Below are 19,331 nucleotides of genomic sequence, written 5' to 3'. Positions count from 1 at the left end.
TGAAAATGAAACATTTGTTGGAGCGTGTAAACATTTTATCAAACGATATATTCTCCATTTTGGAAAACGAAATTACTTTCCGAACAACTCAATAGTACGTACAAAACGCGGGAATTTTTCCCAAACAAGTTTAAATTTACTCTCTTCGAACAGTACCTTTTTAAATAGGTACTACGAAAAGGTCTTTCTTTGCGAATCCACGCTGAGAAAAATTTCCAATTCGAGTAAAATTAACAAACCATGAAAACCAACGATTCTACCTTGAACAATTATTACCGAACAAATTCTAAATCGTTCCACAATCTCCAAAAAGGTTCGCAATGGTAACATTCCCGAAAAAGTACCAATCGTTCGGGGTAGAATCATTGGTTTTCATGTGTTGTTAATTCTACTCGAATTGGAAATTTTTATCAGCGTGGATTCGCAATCAAGACCTTTTCGAAGTACCTATTTAAAAAGGTACCGTTCGAAGTGGTGTCCTTTCGAAAAGATTTTCAACGCGAAACTCTTTCCTCCGTGTTTCACTATCCAAATCATTTGTCCCCCGTGTCTCGAGTGGAATGGCGTCCGGTTTGTCCGGGTCACCCTGTATACTCGCACGGGCGCGTTGCGAGACGTTTATTTTCGCGGGAGATACAGGCCCCCTCGAACTCGGCCAGGTTGAAATACGATGCGTTACGCACGATAATGCGTCTTAAGAGAGCAACGAGATTTTCCTCCCTTTCCGCCGCGGGACCACACCCTCCGCGGACCGTATACCGGGTGTCCCCGTGAGCGTAACAACGTAATTGCAACGCGACGCAGGGCCGATTATTCGACGCGGCATTAATAACGAGCGAAACTGGACCATTATTAGCCGGTGGAAGTCCCGATGGCGATCCTACGTGGAAAAATATATACGATCGACCGGATTGACCATTTGCGCGCGATGCTGAGAGACGCGTTACTAGACAGGATCGGGTCTCGCTCCGTTCCCTTTTATTTTCGTATTTTCTTTTTTCCTTTTCCCTTTTCTTTCCCTTTCTTTTCTTTGCCTGTACTCATTCTTCGGGCGGTAACCACTCCCTGCTCAGTTATGTCGTGTGCGTTCTTACGGCTTCGAGACCACGTAACGCGTCCTATCGCGTCCAACGTCACGCACCGTCGTTCGGTTTTTTTTTCTTTCTTCTTTTCTTTTCTTTTCTTTTCGTTTCTCTTCCCCTCCCGCGAAAATGATTTAACGTAATGATTCGGAATTGGCGCTGTATGTTCAGGGAATTCTTCCTGTTTCAACCGGCCCGAACGATACGGATGAAACGCGCCGTGGCGGCCTCGCGTGCGTCTCACCTTGTGGAATGCTTTTTTAGCGGGTCGTTTAAAGGAAACGATTATTTTTAGCGTTGCTCGTTCCCGCACGGCTCGGGGTGGCGCACTCGTAACGCGTGGTCACGATTTCGCTTACGGGGAGCTTCTTCTAAACCGGGGGTCGGCGAACTAGCCCTGAGAAGGGTCCGATAATAAAAATTTCCGGTCAAAAGATAATATCTGGGATAATACTTGTACCGGGGAGTAAAATCGATACGTATCGATCGGAGCCGGGCGAACGTTTTATTCGAATAATGCGCACGGATAACGTTTTATTCGAATAATGCGCACAGATAACGTTTTATTCGAATAATACGCGCGGATAACGTTTAAAATCGGTGTTCAATTTTGATTCGTTCGTCGCACGGACGATATTTCGTTTTGTAGTTGAAGTTTTTATTCGACGAGTAACGGAGAGAATGTTGCTTCGAAAGTCTTTTGTTCGTTGCACGAGTGAACATTTTGGAAACGTTTGGGTATCGATGGTATGAAAAATATATTCCCGGAGAAACAGATCTTTCGAGAAATCGACGAGGAGTGCAAAATTCCTTTGAGACTCGATCTTAATCGCGGTTCAAAGTTGGCGTTCCTCGTGGTCGAAATTGTTCGCTAATCGGATAAGATTGACTCGTAATAAGATCTTACGTATTTTATCCTCGAGTATCTTTTCTCGACGTAATTTCAATTACTGTTCTTTGGAATTCGAAGTTGGCGTTCCTCGTGGTCGAAATTGTTCGCTAATCGGATAAGATTGACACGTAATAAGATCTTACGTAATTTATCTTCGAGTATATTTTCTCGACTTAATTTTAATTACCGTTCTTTGGAATTCGAAGTTGGCATTCCTCGTGGTCGAAATTGTTTACTAATCGGATAAGATTCGTAATAAGATCTTACGTATTTTTTATCTTTCGCAATGATTTTCACACGAACGGATAGGTGGGTAGTGGAAAATATTAAAATCGGTTCATGTACAGTAGAACCTCGATTATTGCGCGAGATCCTCGTTCGTTGCACCGTATTGACAAGTGGAAGGGATGGTTGCTCAGCAACGCGCGAAGGTGGAGGGGGAACTGGTAGCAAACTATAGATAGTGGATATACACTTTACGAATAAGGTTCCTTTCCATTGACTATATCTATCGTGGCTCATCTTATCCTTCGTTGTAACAATTTTTCTCTAATATTAATTCCTGCTCTGCAGAAAATAATTTAAAGCACCTCGAAAATGTATTAACGTATTACTGCACTATTTGAAGAGAAATTCTTTCGAGAATTCTAACACGTAATTAACAAATTCGATCGAGTTACTGGTAACTCGTTCGAAGTAAAAAAAGAAATTCATAGTTCATCGAATAGAGAAACGAAACAGATCGTTCACCTTTCTTTACAACACTTATTTTAACATATTGCAGCCGAGATAGTTTCCACGGCGAAGATTCGAAGCAATTTCCCGAAAGAAAATTTTTCCGCGCCGGAACGCTAGGAAAATATACTCGGTGACATAATCTCTCCACGAAACACATAATTTACACACGTGTCGTCACCCGAGAAGAATCGTTCCCTACCCAAGAGCGCAACAACTGTGCACTGGTAAATGAAAACCTCGAGGGAGGAAAGAAACTCGAATCGTCCGGACTCGTTTCGAAAGGAAAAGAAAAATTGTTCTCTGTTCGCAAATTACATCGTCGTACAGAAACTCCCCGAATTCGTACACCGAACGAACACATCGAATTTTTATTTTAACTCGATTTGATTTTTTTCAAATCGAGATAAATCGGTAACGTCGATTCGAAGATTCTTTCGTCGAACGTTTCGAAACGACGTTACACCTTGACGCGAAAAAAAAGGAGAAAAGAAAAAAAAAAACCCACATCGAACGTAACGCGCAAAAATATTTGCTCAATAATACTATTTGTAAATTAAAGCGCGAGTCGTGGAGTCAACGACGAGAATAGACTCGAAACGCGAGAATAACATAATTGCGGTGGCGCATCGTGGCAATAATTTACATCCACCCGTATCTGACACAATTCGTTATCCGGGAATTGTTTGGTAGGTAATGGGTTTTTTTCATCGTCCGTGCACCATACGTCCCCCCTACCCAGTACCGCGGGATTACTCGAAAAATTCGATAATTCGCGCGTCTCGCGTTCGAAACGAGGGGCAGAATAATGCGGCTCGCGAGGCGGATCATTAACGTAGCTTATCTTGTCCCGATAAAGCAGGTTATCGACGGGAGGAGGCCTTTTGGCATTTCGATTGTGCGGTTGAAAAATTCGTGTCGTACTCGGTGCCGCGGGACAGTCTATTTTCCGCGAACGCGATCCGTCCCGGCTTGGTTTTTCATTAAACGCGCGCGCGGAACGGTGCGGCCGGTCATGCGAACCGCGAGACGCGTCGCGGAAACACTTGTAGCCAGGCTAGATTAATATTTATAGCGCGTAGAGCGTGGCAATAATTTATACGATTATCGACAACGGGTCTTTGTCTCAGGCTGCGGGCCGCCTGTCTATCGCGATGAATTGTAACTGTTCATGCGGTTTATGCATGAAATTTAGACGTACGGCGAGCACTCGGTAGATATTTACGAGATACACGGGGCATCTCGAAACCGGTGTGATTTTCCGCGCCCTTGTTCCACTCTTTTCTTTTTATTATTCCCCGTCTCTGGGGAGTGGAATCGATCGTACGAAACGAAAGAGTGTAAATATTGTAAAGGGTTCTCTATCTATGTTTTTTTTGTTTTTGTGTGTGTTTCGTTACTCACTTACACCACCCTCTAACTCGAGGTAAACGTCTCAATTATCGATTCGTTCGACGACGATCGTCGCTCGGTACCGATAACAGAATATTCTGGGTAACGTTATCGTTCGTCTACGATACGGGGCGATATTATTTTTAGAAACGTCAATTAGCTACGCGTTGTATTTAAATCGTACACGCAACGAAGATCACCGGTGCGCGTTGATCGTCGTGTCGATGCACGATTTTTTAACAAGCCCGACGAGAAGCTCAATAACGCGTATCGTCGAACACACCCCCTGGAAATCACAGCGAAATCTGTCTCGTTTTGATTTTATTTCGAGCTCGTTTTCAATTCGCATCGAGCGAACGGAGGTCGTTCACCACTGTGCGAATATTAACAACGATTCCTCGTATTTTTTATGTACTTCGTTCGAAAATTTTACCTATCCGTACGATGCAATTCTCTCTTCCGTTTCGAGGATATTTCTCGGTAGTTAGACATTTTTATTCCAGCTAAAAAAAAGGAAGAAAAAGTGTCATTTTTTTTTTTTAATTTTATTTCGAGTCGCCATCTCGGTATCCAGGAGACCACTGGGTTCGGTTTTTCGATGCGCAATACGGAGCGTGCAACCGAACGATCCGAGTTTCCCGGTGGTTCGAGCCGATTCGACGCGAAAAGCTCGAAGACAATCGCGAGTTTGGTCGTTGGAGCACGCTCGCTGTCTCCGACATTATCAGCGAGCGAATTCAACGAGTCCTCGGTCTATTAATAGTATCGGCGTATCCTCGGATCCGCGATGAAGCCAGCTGCGACGTCTGTACATAAACACACTCGTGAACCTTTTTACAGACGAGCGATGCCCTACGTTGTCAACGATTGATCGGTGTCGGTCGATTTGCCAATTTTCGACGGACCAGTTTCGCGTTCCTGACCTTCGGCGTGCGCCGTGTCCGTGAATGGCGGGGCGATCGATTACACGCGCGACAAACGTGAAAATGAATGGCGAAACGTCGCCGTGGGACAGCGATTCGTCGCCGGTTTATGTGTATCGTTGTCTCGGGCCAGTCTGCGTACGATATTCGTCGGTCGGGCACCGTCACCGCGCGCGAATTATCTTTATTGCTCCTCTCGTTCTCCTTCTTGCACACCGGGCACCCACGACACGCGCTGTTCATGTGACGAACAGCGTGCAACCGTATCTCCGAGTCTTGCGACAGTGATATCGTTCCTTGCGGACCGGGCTCTTTAGCTCCCTTTCTTCGACTTTTCGAAACGGGTTCAGCGTTCCGATTCCACGGGGTTCTCGTTCCGTTTCGAGACTCGATTTCGAGAGCCGAGTTTCTTTTCTTTTTTTCTTTCTTTCTTTCTTACCGTCTCACGGAGGGCGATTGAACATTTTCGAATCTGTAATCTGCGTTTTCATTTTACGGGGTTCTCGCTCCGTTTGTGATTCGATTTCGAGAGAGAGGTTTACTTTCTTCTTTTTTCTTTTTTGTTGTCTTACTTACGGAGGGCGATTGAAAATTTTCGAATCTGTAATCTGCGTTTTGATTTTACAGGGTTCTCACTCCCTTTGTGACTCGATTTCGAGAGCCAAGTTTCTTTTTTTTTTCTTTCTTTTTTATCGTCTTACGGAGGACGATTGAACATTTTCGAATCTGTAATCTGCGTTTTCATTTTACGGGGTTCTCGCTCCGTTTGTGATTCGATTTCGAGAACGAGGTTTACTTTCTTCTTTTTTCTTTTTTGTTGTCCTTTTAAGGAACACGATTCAATATTTTAGAATTTTCGACGAATCTTTGACCAATGTTTTGATTTTATAGGGTTCTCGCTCCCTTTGTGATTCGATTTCGAGAACTAAGTTTCTATTTTTCTTTTTTTTTTAAATCTTTAATTAAAAGTTGTCCGAATATGGTCGTGTTTGGATTCATTTTCATCGGGAAACCCTTGTCAATGCATCGATAATTTCGTCATAAAAATATAATGAAAAACATAACGGTATTTATTTTGCAATAATAGTCGACGAAATCTACCACCGAGTTACACGAAGTAATATTTAAACGCATTTAAGAACTTAGTATTATACATAAGTAGTATAATATATCAAAGAATCAGTATCGAGAGGTACAAAATCTAAATTTATTATTTTATAATCCGGAAAGATTATAGAGACTTTTTAAAGTCTCTTCAAAAGTAAGAGACTTTTGAAGAAGTGACTTTTTCTTTCCAGAATTATAACTAAATGTCCACGATCAAGTTCACAGTCAGAATGAACTTTAAAATTCTTTTCATTCTTCCCGAAAGAGTTCAACTCTTACAAGTTTTCACTTTAAAAGAGTTCAAAGTGTAAATATTCTAAAGTATCCTAATTGGAACATTATCGGTATTAAAATTATACAAGTCGAAAGTATTTTTTTTTAATTTTCTTTTCTTCGTTACTGTGTTTCAAATTCGTTTCAGTATTAGTGTCTATTAATAAAAGAGATATTAATCCATCGTATGAAAACCAAATAACGAAACACGTATACGGTTACACGATGAAATTATTGTAAAGAGTTCAGAAATTGCGATTTATTTGCACAACTTTAAGATATTTGGCAGCTACTCGTTGATCTAAGAATACCACCTCTTCTTGGAGTTTTATCTAGGTCAATGCGACTATTCGTTTCCTAAGATCCCGTTGCTTATTGTTAAGCAGTTCTTCTCACAGAGGGATACCGGCGATAAAGCTTCCATTTCACCGTACAAAGGAATCGGTATTCAATATTTCAGCCGAGAATTCTAAGCTCGTTAATTGCCTGGAGGCCTTCTGTGCGTCTGTTTCCTTTTCTCGATCGTTATTAACTTTTCATCAGGTCAGTCAACGTGATAAATAGATTCAATCAAAGTAGAATGAGGGGAATGGACCAGAAAATCAGGCTTAATGAATATTAATGACTTCATGCGTTCGCTAATTTAGCTACCAATGGAGAAAAGCCTTCAGACAGGATCTTACATTAGACGCTTAAGTTGAACGTTGATGTTGAGAAAAATACAAATTTGTATTCGTTCTCTTATCAATTAGCAGATGTTTCAAAAGAACGGTTAATCGTTTTATGTAATCGTATGCGCCTGCATAAATTACACTCGTGGATAAAATAAGGTACAACTTATAGGATTTAACTGTTATCGTCACCGTAAATTCTATTTAGGTCGATTCTTATCGTTGGTTTGTTTCGTTAAGATTCGAAGAAACAACGAATGTCACCTTTGTTGTTATCGTTCAGTTGTATCGTTTAATTTGAGCGAAAATTGTTTCTTGCGGATGTTAAATGGATCAGAAAGAACCATAAATTCAACGGTGAAACATTTTATCGCTACGTTCAGATCGTATTATTATTTAATATCGTCGAATTTATTTCAGTACGAAACTGAAGATAAGCTTGGTTTCGTGTTCGATTCGTTCCTTTAAAAACGAATATTTCAATACGAATATATAGATATATATATATCAAAAGTTGTTCGTAACGTTAAAATAAATTCATGTGTTGCAAACGACGCGATCTCGATCGATTTTCGGTATTAAATTGCATCATTCTACAAATATCAAGTTCTACAAATTTTCGTCGACAACCGATGTGTCTTTTTACATTCTAACATTTTTAAACAACGCGTTCGTTGTATTCATCTTTCGCGTTTAATCGAGCGCGTAATCGTTGACAACTCGTCCAACGAAACATCTCCCGACCAACGAATAATAATTTCACCGCGATAACGATCTCACTTGAAAAGCTTTCGAACATTTTCATTCTCGCGCGTCTCGATTTCGAACCGTTTTCACAACCACATCGTTTTAAACAACATTAAGTATTCACCTTCCTCGAGTTCGTTTGAATTAACCCCGACGCGAAAGAAACCGTCTTAATGATTTCAAATAACGAACGATCGCTGGTAATTAAATTTCCCGCCGATGTAACGCGGCCACGTCGTTATTACAAATACTATACGCGATACTAAGCGGGTCCGGTATCGGTTCGAATTATTTTTCCTCGCGAGGAACGAGCTAATTGGCTCCCGAAGGGGTTAATGACGCAGTCAGTGACAATCTCATTCTCCTGAAAGATTCAATCGTGTCTGCCACGCTCCTAACACTTCCACTTCACGGATCTACCCGTGCATCGATGCACATCTCTGGCGCATTCCTTTTATGGGGCTCCTTCACCCGCAGGGAGGCTAGCATTCCAGAGGCTGCATTTACGCCTCATTTCATTATTTTCAGCGCAAGTCGTTCTGGCTTTCTCTCTTTATCTCGCCGGTGAAAACGAGGTTGCCTAGGTCTGCGGCGTGTGTGTTGGCGTAGGTCGCGCACAGTTGAGCCGTGATTACGAACGCGTAGGCGTTTCGTGCTGTCGCGATAAGATCGATGAAATGGGTCGATAAGATCGATAGAAGATCCACTCCTTAATAGCAGGAACCGAGGGCGCGCATAATTTAATAATATTGCATCCGCCGTTGATTTACGACCGCCCGACAACGCATAAAATCACCCGTGCTGATTTCTTTTTTCTTTTTCATTCTTTTGCCCCTTTTATTTTCTTCTCTACCTTCCGTTTTCTTTTTCTTTCTTCTTTTCTTCGGCGAACCGTTTCGTCGTGCCAGTTTCGTAACGCGTCGTTTCGTTTCTACCTCGCGATGCGCGCTCGTGAACGATTGTTACGATCGTGCATCGTTATCAAAGCATCGTGTTCGGTTCGAACGATCCGTGCAGCCCGAACTGCAGTCGCCTGCAACCGAACACCTAAACACCGGTTATCGTGGTTTTTCAATCGAAAACACACCGAAAAGAATCGATCAAATCGAGTAGTCTTTAACAGACGCGTAATTGCGTATTTTTTGTGTTTTATTTCACGTGTATTTAAACGTGCGTGCGTTATTTTTGCACGTGTATTTAAATGTAGGTGCGTTATTATTGTACGTGTATTTAAATGTAAGTGCGTTATTTTTGCACGTGTATTTAAATGTAGGTGCGTTATTATTGCACGTGTATTTAAATGTAACTTGCATTATTATTTCACGTGTATTTAATTGCACGCTTATTAATCTGTTCGTATTTTAATTCTTATTATTTTCAAAATATGGTGATTGATTCACCGAACCGAGAACACGGTGATTAATTTACCAAACGAGAATGGAATTTTAGAAATTTCGAAATCTCAAATGAAAAGATCAATTAAAACATCAGGAGTCGCTAAAATTCAAAAGAAGATCTGTCTAATCATTGTACGTTGCACCAGTAACATTTGTTACTCTCGAACGATGTTTTTCGACAGTCGGGAATTATTTTCAGAAAATGTGAACAGGTTCAAGTTTTCGTATCAAATCGGACGATCGATCGAGCGAATCGTCTCGATGGAAGTAATTTTGAAATTTACTCGTGCATCTGTAGCTTGAAAATTTTGTACAATTGTATTCTCATTTCGCAAATTGGTAACCGTGTTTTAAAAAATTTAAAATACGTTTTGGTTAATACACGTGTATTTAAATAAACGTGGAAAACAGTACAGGGTTACTCGCGTATTTAAAATGATAAGGTACAGAAGTCTATGAAACACCTCCCAGTGATTCGGTGACACGGAGAAACAGGAATTTGAATAATTTGGATCAAGGAACGGGGACGAACTCGATTGTTTTCTCCTCCAAGGTCGTCAAAGTTATGAATTGTATTTCGAGCTGGTCGATCGTGACACTGTAACGACCTTGGACTCAAAAATTTCTTCGGACAACGGAGCCGGTCATTTATTCCCGAATCGAACGGTTACTTTGGAGGACTAACGACACGTATATCTCCTCGATGGGACACGTACAACGCGACATGCGCGTAATAACAATTCTCGAGAGTAGTATGCCGATAGTACAGATTACCGTTCGTTAAAACCGAAATTTGAATGGTCAGAGAAGTTAATGTTACCATTCGAGACCTCTCTTTTTTATTTCGATTCAACGTTTCGCGTTCAAGATCATTTATGATATTGTATGTATTCGAATCGACTCCAATTCGTTAGTTTCAATATACAAGTAACAAGGATACGTAAAAGATGTAAATTTCTTAAATTAAAATCGATTTTGATCGATTATAAAATAAGAATCTGGTATATTTTTGAGCAGAAGAAATTGTATTTGTTATCTTTGTCTTTCAAAATCACCCAAATTTCCTATACATTTTTCTGCAGTTTCAAAGTATTAAAGTTTTCCTTCGATTCTTTATTTAATCCATTACTTGCCAAATGATTACTTAGTAGTAAACGCGAATGAAAGATTACACTTAATTTTCTATTATTTATCTTCTTTACTAACAAGAGCAAACGAAAAAACAAATCTAATTTCTTTGACAATACTCTTTCAGTCGGAATATATTGTAGAAAAAGCATTACAAAAAATGTACAGTGCATTTCGAGTCTTAATATCGTGCCAGTAAACAAGCGTTTTTCGAACGTCTTCTAAACAGATATAAAATGTGTTAATTTAATATACATCCGGTTGTCCAACACCGAGCAAAGTAAACACAACAACGTATCCAATCGTCTTTTTAAATCGAACAATCGTACCAGAGTATTTCGTTGAAAAATTCGATTTCGAAATTAACATACAATTTTCCCTAATTTGCAAATAAACTCCTTCAGTTCCTTGTTTCGTACTGTTTAATCTCGAGCTATTTCGGTACAAGTTATCTCCAGATAATGTGTCGCGTTCTAACCAGTGTCTTCTCAATTTTTCATACAAAATTTACAAGTACCGAACAAACAATTTCCTTCATCGATCCATCGTTCGTCCAAACATGTTTACATTTTTCAAGCGAAACAAAAGACTTTTTTCTCGCGTTAAACAAATATATTACCAGCGAAATAAGTTCCAAAATCCTCGGTTCGAAATTACAAATAATCCAAGGTCGCGTTCAGTACCTCCAAATTCACCTTAATTCTCCACTAGGATCGTTCATAGAGTGAACGAAAACTTTTCCCATTTTTCCTCTCAAGTTCCAAAATCCCCGGTTCAAAGTTGCAAACAATTCAAAGTCGCGTTTAATTCTTCCCAATACACTAATTCTCTTCTACGATCGTCTATAGACTCTAAGACAATTTTCTCCATTTTTCCTCTCAAGTTCCAAAATCCTCGATTTAAAGTTACAAAAACAATCCAAGGTGTCGTTCAATCCCTCTCAAATCATCCTAATTCTGCACTACGATTATCTATACTCTAAACAAAAATTTCCCCCATTGTTCCTCTCGAGTTCCAAAATCCCCTATTCAAAGTTACAAAAACAATGCAAGATCGGGTTCAATCCCTCTCAAATCATTTTAATTATCCACTACGATCGTCTATACTCTAAACAAAAATTTCCCCCATTTTTCCTTTTAAGTTCCAAGATCCCTAATTCGAAATTAGAAATAATTCAAGGTCGCGTTCAATCCCTCCCAAATCATTCTAATTCTCCATTACGATCGTCCATACCCTAAACAAAAATTTCCCCCATTGTTCCTCTCAAATTCCAAAATCCCCGCTTGAAAGTTACAAAAATAATCCAAGATCGCGTTCAAATCATCCTAATTCTCCACTACGATCGTCCATACCCTAAACAAAAATTTCCCCCATTATTCCTCTCGAGTTCCAAAATCCCCCATTCAAATTTACAAAAACAATGCAAGATCGCGTTCAATCCCTCCCAAATCATTCTAATTCTCCACTACGATCGTCCATAACTTAAACAAAAATTTCCCCCATTGTTCCTCTCGAGTTCCAAAATCCCCTATTCAAATTTACAAAAACAATGCAAGATCGCGTTCAATCCTTCCCAAATCATTCTAATTCTCCACTACGATCGTCCATACCCTGAACAAAAATTTCCCCCATTGTTCCTCTCGAATTTCAAAATCCCCCGTTCAAAGTTACAAAAACAATCCAAGATCGTTCCTTCGATCCCTCCTAATCCATTAATTCCCATCCACGATCGTCGACAGAGCAGAAACAATTTCCCCCGTATATTTCGCCGTGGTCTCTCGTAGGAACGTTATTAGACTATCGGGGCGGTAATGTCGGTGCTCGATCACGCACGACCGTCAGGACGATACGTCGAACCCGACAGAATGCGCGAACTTATCACTCGTCTTGCGAGGCAGTTGCTATGCGTTATGGAAGGGGTCCACCGAGAGTCACCTACCGGCCCGACCAGTCGGAATTCACCGTGGTTCGCTTATTGCTAATTTTTCCACGGCGCGGTTCTCCCCGAAATTCCCCCGTGATCCGTGACCACCGTGAGACCACCGAGACCACGTGAACAACGGTGACACCGGTGGTGGTTCCTGGACGAGAGTCGGATCACGGCGAGCGTCCGTCGGGACGATCTGTCGATCCCAACAGAATGCAAGAACTTATCAGTCGTCTTGCGAGCAGTTGCTATGCGTTATGGAAGGGGTCCCCGGAGTCACCTACTAGCTCGACCAGTCAGAAGTCAGTGTGTGGTAAGCCGGCCGGTCGCGCCGGCTCCTTTTCTGTCTTTGCTCCGTTGCACCTTCGTGTGTGCCCCGAAAAATACGTACCCGACCTCTTCGTGTTCGTTCGAACGCGTTCGCGACTGGATCGATCGCGGCTCGTTAACCGGTGGCTTTAGAAGAAAACGAAAAAAAAAAAAGAAAAGAAAACGAAAACGAAAACGAAAAGAAACAACGAACTACGAGAAAAGAAGAACCGAGTAAAAGAATCGTCCCGTTTCGATAATCCGTTCACCGACGACGAAGAGACAGAGAGAGAGAAAAGAAAAGAAAAAAATAAAGAAGAAAAACCAGAAAGATTCCGTTTTTCGATCGTCGCGAAATCGTCGTTGAATCGTCGTTGGGATCCCGTTAAGGAGAACGTGTCGAGAGTTTCCGTGCCAGTACCCGATGGATCTAGGGGGGACTTGGTCGGGGGGATGGGAAGTTTCGTTTCTCGTGTACACCGATTATTATCAACGTGAAAATTAATACCGAAGGGTTCGATCGACGGACCGGTAGGTTTCTGGCGAGGCTCGCGAGCACGCGTTAAAGCGGCTACGAAACACGGACGATCGACGTCGCTGGAGAGTGGATTCCTCGTGAAACGTGTACACACGTCGCGAGACTCGACTCGCGTCGGCGTAGCAGCGGAAACATTTCCGAACGGAAAGAAACGGCACCGATATCGGTTGTTTTATTTCTGTTCGCGATCGCGGAGGGCTCTCTCGCACGAGTGTAGCTGCGTAACGACACACCGGGGGGGACTCGCAACAGTTGGATTATCGGAGCTCGATGCGAAACACCGGCCGCCACCGCGGTGGAGGAGAATCACGAACGAGTCGCGAGTCGTATCGCGGCGAAGGAGATCTTTTTTCCAAGTGTGAGCGAGCCCGCGCGCCCGCACCCGCGCCCGTGCCCGCGTCCGCGCCCGCGCCCGCGCCCGCGCCCGCGACCGGGGGCGTGTGAATTTTCACGTGAGCCGCCGACTCGTGGAAACAGAAACGGTGGAACGGACGGTGATTTTCTTCGGAAATCGATCGCGCGGATCGATAATAAAAGAACCGAGAAACGTATCCCGCGTAAGGAAACAGGAGATGAATTCTTCCCGACGATACAAGAGTGATATTGTTCGACGCGTACCGAGTGCTGACCGTTTCGTCGTGTAACGTCGGGAATCGATCGCGCGTACCAAGCCCGGTCCGGACGATCGTTAACGTCTTCGTCTACCATAATCGTGTCGCAACGAACGAATCGATGACACTCTACGGACTGTGTCGTCGGTATTCGAAAATGTGATGATGCGCCAAGTACATCGGACAGTGAACACGGAGAATATTCATCGGAAGTAGTTGGTTCGTTCTGCGTCTGGTTTTGGAAGGAAACAGAGAATGATTATGACGCACACGGAAGAGGCCACCACGACTTACGAGTCGAAAACACCGACGGAACAAATGAACGGGCACTCGATGGTGAATAAATCAATTCAACGTTCGTCTTTAAATTAGCGTTAGCTCTCGCGCGAAACGTGAACGTTGATTCTGCTTTTTTCTTTCTTTTCGATTTTTTTTCTTTCTTTTTTTTCTAAATATTCGTAAGTCAACGGACGCGAATCGTAACGATTAGTCTCGCGATTCGCGGAAAAACGAACCGATTCGCGATAACGATTATTCCAACGATTCGTTGGAAAAGGATACGTCGCTGTACGACGAAGGGTTCACGTTTCTCGAACCTTTCGCGCAATTGTGCACGTTTTCTCTATGTCCCGAGCGGCACGATGCTGGAAACAACGAATCGATCGCGACGAGGGTGACCCGCGACGGTAAGGAGTGCCAACTCGGGTGCTGTGATTTCTTTTTTCACTGAAGTTTCATCGGTTTCTTCTCGTCTCGTCTCACGTTTTTGGAAATCGAGACGAAACAGGTACCAGGAGCGATGCAACCGGGGGGAGGATCGCGTTTCGCGCGAAATCCGTATTTTCGCGCGTCGAAAGCTCGAATAAACGGATCGTTGATTTTTTTTTCTCTTTTTTTTTTCTTTTTTTTCTTTCGTTTCGAAAAAATCGAACTCGCTCGTTAGACTATCGATTCGTCGTAACTCAGTTTCCGAGCGTATTATTGTTCAGCGCCGCGTTTGACTTGGCTGATTTACATTGGCGCTCCGTCGGCTTATCTCGTTATATCGAAAAAGTCGCAGATAAGTGTTATTTGTTCTGAAATTAAAACACATATCTAATAACGACCACATTTATATTTAGTCCGCTTCGTATCGTATCGCGCATGACTTTCAGCGTTCTCTCCGCGTCGCGACGCATCGATGCGCTCAACGTCTTGTGTATACTCTAATTACTCTGTTTAATTTTTCTTTTTTTTCCTTTTCCTTCGTTCCGTACGATTTTTCCTTCTCGTTTCTCTTTACTCCTTTTTGCACGTTTACGCTCGAGGTTCGCGATCGATTTTTATTTCAATGGCAAACCAAACGGCGACGTGCACCGAATTCACGACGATTTCTCGCGCGCAGAAATACGCTCCGCGAATATTTATGGTTGCATATTTCATTCCGCGAATATAAATATACCTTTTCGATACGAGAATTATTATATCGCTTTTCTTTTCTTTTCTGTTCTTTCCGTTTTTTTTTCTTTCTTCTCTTTTCTCTCCTTTTCTTTTCTTTCTGCCTCGTCGAGTATCGCGCCCGATACGCGCTGGAAATGTAATAATTTATTTGGTCTTTCCAGAGCGATACAATTGTCGCGTTGTAACGCAAGGGAATACCGAATAAATTATTACGCCTCCAACGTAAATATTCCTGGTTAATTTTGACATTCGAAAGCGAGGGACGTTGGTCGGAGCTTCGTTCGATTTATGCACGCTTTATGGGAAATTTATCGATGCAGAAAGGTTTCCGCTCGTAACGATTTTCAATTTGCACGCGAAACGTAACGTTCGCGCGAGAAACTGCGCCTCGTTCTTTTCTTTTCTTTTTTTTCTTTTTTTTTCTCATTTCTTTTTCATCAATTTCGGCCTCCAACGAGATCTTTATTTTTGTTGCGTTTAATTATCACAACAAGCCGGTCCGTCGAAAAAGTTTGACCCAATTATCTCATTTTTTGGTTAACGATACGAAAAAATGCTCACCATTTCATAATGAGAGCGAGGGGTCGAAGATTATTTTGTCCATCATTTTTCTCCCAATGCACGTACAATTCAGGTCAATATTTTCATCGCGTGTTTTTTCTTTTGTTTTTTTTTTTTCGACAATTCAAAATATCGTATTTCACGACGATCGTTTTTCGTACGATAATGTTCGCCCGTCTCAACAAATCAGAACCGTGGTATTCGAACGCTTCTCACGACTCGATTAAAGAAAAAAAAAAGAAAAATTTATTCGACGATCGAATTCGTTTGAAAAAAGAACGCGTTATTCGGTGTAGAAAAGAGAGATGCGATTTAATTCCAGAGAAAGGTAAACAACGTTACCCGAGAACGGGAAAAAGGTGATTAATTTTTTAAAGAATTATCCTTATTCGTTCAAATCGAATCTGGTCGCTCTTTCGTATCGTTTGGCAGTAAAAATTGAATCTGAAATAAAAACGAACCACGTTACCCAAGAACGCGAAAAAGGTGATTAATTTTTTAAAGAATTATCCTTATTCGTTAAAATCGTATCTGGTCGCTCTTTCGTATCGTTCGACGGTAAAAATTGAATCTGAAATAAAAACGAACCACGTTACCCAAGAACGCGAAAAAGGTGATTAATTTTTGAAAGAATTATCCTTATTCGTTAAAATCGTATCTGGTCGCTCTTTCGACAGTAAAACTTGAATCTAAAATAAAAACGAACCGCGTTACCCGAGAACGCGCGAAAAGATGAATTTTCGGAAATAATTCTCTCGACTGGTCGATAGAATCGTTTTTCAGCTCGGTGTTTCGTGTCCCGTAACAGCAAAGGAAATCCAACAACGAGGCTCGGTACCGTTTCTGGACCACCCTGTACGAATAAATGAATATTATCTCGTATCTCGCTAAGAGAACAACGTGGTTGAAAATACGATAGAGGGGCAACGATTGCGATTATTCGACACGGCGTTCGTGCTCTAATCTGCTTTCTAATTCTCTTTCAATGTCCCGCGATCATCGACGCCGCGATCCATCGTCCGGTAACAGGGAGCCACGTTCGTTCGAGTAATTGATCGAGGATGGATTTTTCGGTGGTAACTGTGGTCGGCCAGGTTATTCCCCTTGCGGCTGGTACTATGAATGAATTAACGTTTCACCGCAAAACGAAGGCCGCGCCGATAGTGCGCGTCTTCTGGAACACCTTGACACCGAAAATGTTCGTTCAGAAGACGACGCGTTCGCCGACTGCAGCCGCTCGCGACCGTTTTGCACTGAATTGCATCGTAGCGACGAATATACAGGGTTACGCGTACGCGCAATTGGGACGAGTCGTAACTCTTGTTTCGTTGCAGACAGAACAAAACGATAGAGCGACAAACCCGAACGAACGGTGTAACAAGCTCCGTCTTCCCATGGTCTCGCGTTCTTTTTCGTAACTGCAACGATGCAAAGTGCATTCGCGGTTGCATTCTTTTATCGAACGGAATTATTGCATTTTTACCACAGATTCGTCCCGTTGTTCCGCGTGTAAACGTATGAATAATGTTATGAAAAATATTTCACCAAGTGTTCGTCAAATATTTCACGAACTCTTCTATCATTTTTTAACCAGACGTTTCTTCAAGGTTCGAACCTCTCCAGTGAATTTTTCAAACAGTCGTCTCCTATCGGGGGTATTGAAATTATTTCGCGACTCGAAATCGATTTTCGTGTCAATTTGAAGAAACGTTCGATACGCGAAGTATAATTATTATTTATTTAATTATATTTTATCATAAAGTATATTCGTACGTATACCGACACGTGTACGTAACAAAGTTACGAAAAATTTCATAATTCTTTCGAGAAATCGACGTTCGGGTAACGTTAGACACAAGATCGACGAAGTTCTCGCGAAAAAAGAAATGGAATCTTGTTTAGTGGCGAGGTTTGGCAAATATTTGTCCCGTTGCACGAAGAAACGACACTCGAGACCACGTTTAGGAATGCATTGTCGCGCGATATTTCCTTTCCCTTATCGAGTTCACGGTAATTGAAGCTTCCCCGAATTGTACACCTGACACGATAACCGTGTTTGATCGCCCCAGAACCTTAATACGAGTTTCTCCGCGGAATTGAATTTGCACGGGATTAACTTCCACGTTTGATAAACCAACATGTCACCGGTGTCGAGTAACCGATAAAAATCGTGGTTGCCGCGATTACGATAAAACTGGCGTACGCGTACCGGTGTACATCGAATTTCGTTTCGACCGGAGCCGATTACGTATTCGTAGAATTTTCCATATGGCAGTTAGTCATCGTATATTCCTCAACAGCTGACAATGAATGAACGAGTTCTTCGTTGCTTCAAGTGCAGCACTTTGTTGGAGATAGTTCGCAGATTTATTGCCGAGCGGATGCAACGACTGCCGATAACTCCGATAATTTCCATTTCTCGGGTTGGAACGACATTATTAACCGTCTCGCGTACGGTGTGTGTGGGGTCTTTGGTTAATAATAGTTTCGTCGTTCGTTAACCGTTACGCGTGAAACATCGATAATCGACTCGTCGATCGTTTCTCGATCGATATCACGAACGAAAAAACGAATCGTTGACGATCCTCCTCGAGCATTACTGTTGCAGTTTACGAACGATAATCGTGTTAACACGCAAGAGCTGTTGACTAATCGTGCACGCAATTTTATTCGTTTCAATTAAGTATGGAAAGTCGGGACGATAAGCTTGTTTATTGTCGGGACGGTCGATTGGATATTAATAAATTCACGTGATCCGTGTAAGAAGAAAGTATCTTCGAGAAAATTCCGCCAGCATTTTCATCGAGAGTCGTTGTTCACGGTTCCTCTTAAAACCGCTGACGACTTTATTGCTACATCGCCCTTGTATTCCTTTGAATACAAATTTCTTGAGTGATCGTATCTTCTTATGCATCGTTCGTATTGTTTTTTTTCTTCTTTGTTTTTTTTTTTTATATTCCGCAGCAGACGAGGTGACTCGCTCTTTTTACGCAACGAAATTGACAAAATCGTGTCCCGTTCTTAGTCGGCCATCTTGCTCGACGACGAGTAAGCTCGATTTTTAAAAATGGTACACCGATGTGAGACACGCTAGACTTTTCGGGAATAATTATTTACTCGATAAAGAATCAAGATTGACACATGTAAACGAATTATCCTAATTGGATAAAGATCGAAACCTCTAGAAAATTTTAATCGGTTCTCTTTCATTTTTCTCTTTTGTGTTTTTAAAATAAATTATCGACGTTTGCAGTATTTCGAAAAATTGATTTTCTTTGTTCGATCGAAAGATTGGAAATATTTGTAGCCCGTTTTATTGGATTATCGTAAATTCGATGTGTCGAGAAAGATTCGAGAGACAAACGAGAATAAAACACGATCGAAATTTCACCGATAACGTTATCGATCGTATAAAAATGTTGTATCGTTCGATCGTTCGTAAATCGAACGAAATTCAAATCCACGTGATATTGTGTATCAGTTCCCACGTTTCTTTTCGATATCTCGAGATATTGCATCCGATGCGGGCATCGAAATCACTGTTCTCTTAAAGTATTCATAACGGTGCTTTGCGTCGAAGGCTTGTCATTGAGACATC

General features: G+C 41.8%; 1 protein-coding gene across 2 annotated transcripts in view; it reads left to right on the top strand.

Annotated features, from left to right (window-relative positions):
* The window catches only part of Gbs-76a (Glycogen binding subunit 76A), a 96,074-nt gene that overhangs the window by 18,968 nt on the left and 57,775 nt on the right, over positions 1-19,331 (top strand). The window contains exon 1 of one of the 2 annotated variants that reach the window (XM_076315224.1): positions 13,025-14,068. The exons of the other annotated variant lie outside the window; for it this stretch is intronic. Within the exon in view, the coding sequence (XP_076171339.1) occupies positions 13,988-14,068 (81 nt within the window). The 5' untranslated portion in view covers positions 13,025-13,987. Of the gene's footprint in view, positions 1-13,024; positions 14,069-19,331 lie in introns of those variants that run through there. 2 annotated transcript variants of the gene reach the window in all.

Source organism: Ptiloglossa arizonensis, chromosome 6, assembly GCF_051014685.1.
Source record: "Ptiloglossa arizonensis isolate GNS036 chromosome 6, iyPtiAriz1_principal, whole genome shotgun sequence".
NCBI classification, from domain to species: Eukaryota; Metazoa; Arthropoda; class Insecta; order Hymenoptera; family Colletidae; genus Ptiloglossa; species Ptiloglossa arizonensis.
This window is presented reverse-complemented; position numbering and strand designations above follow the sequence as displayed.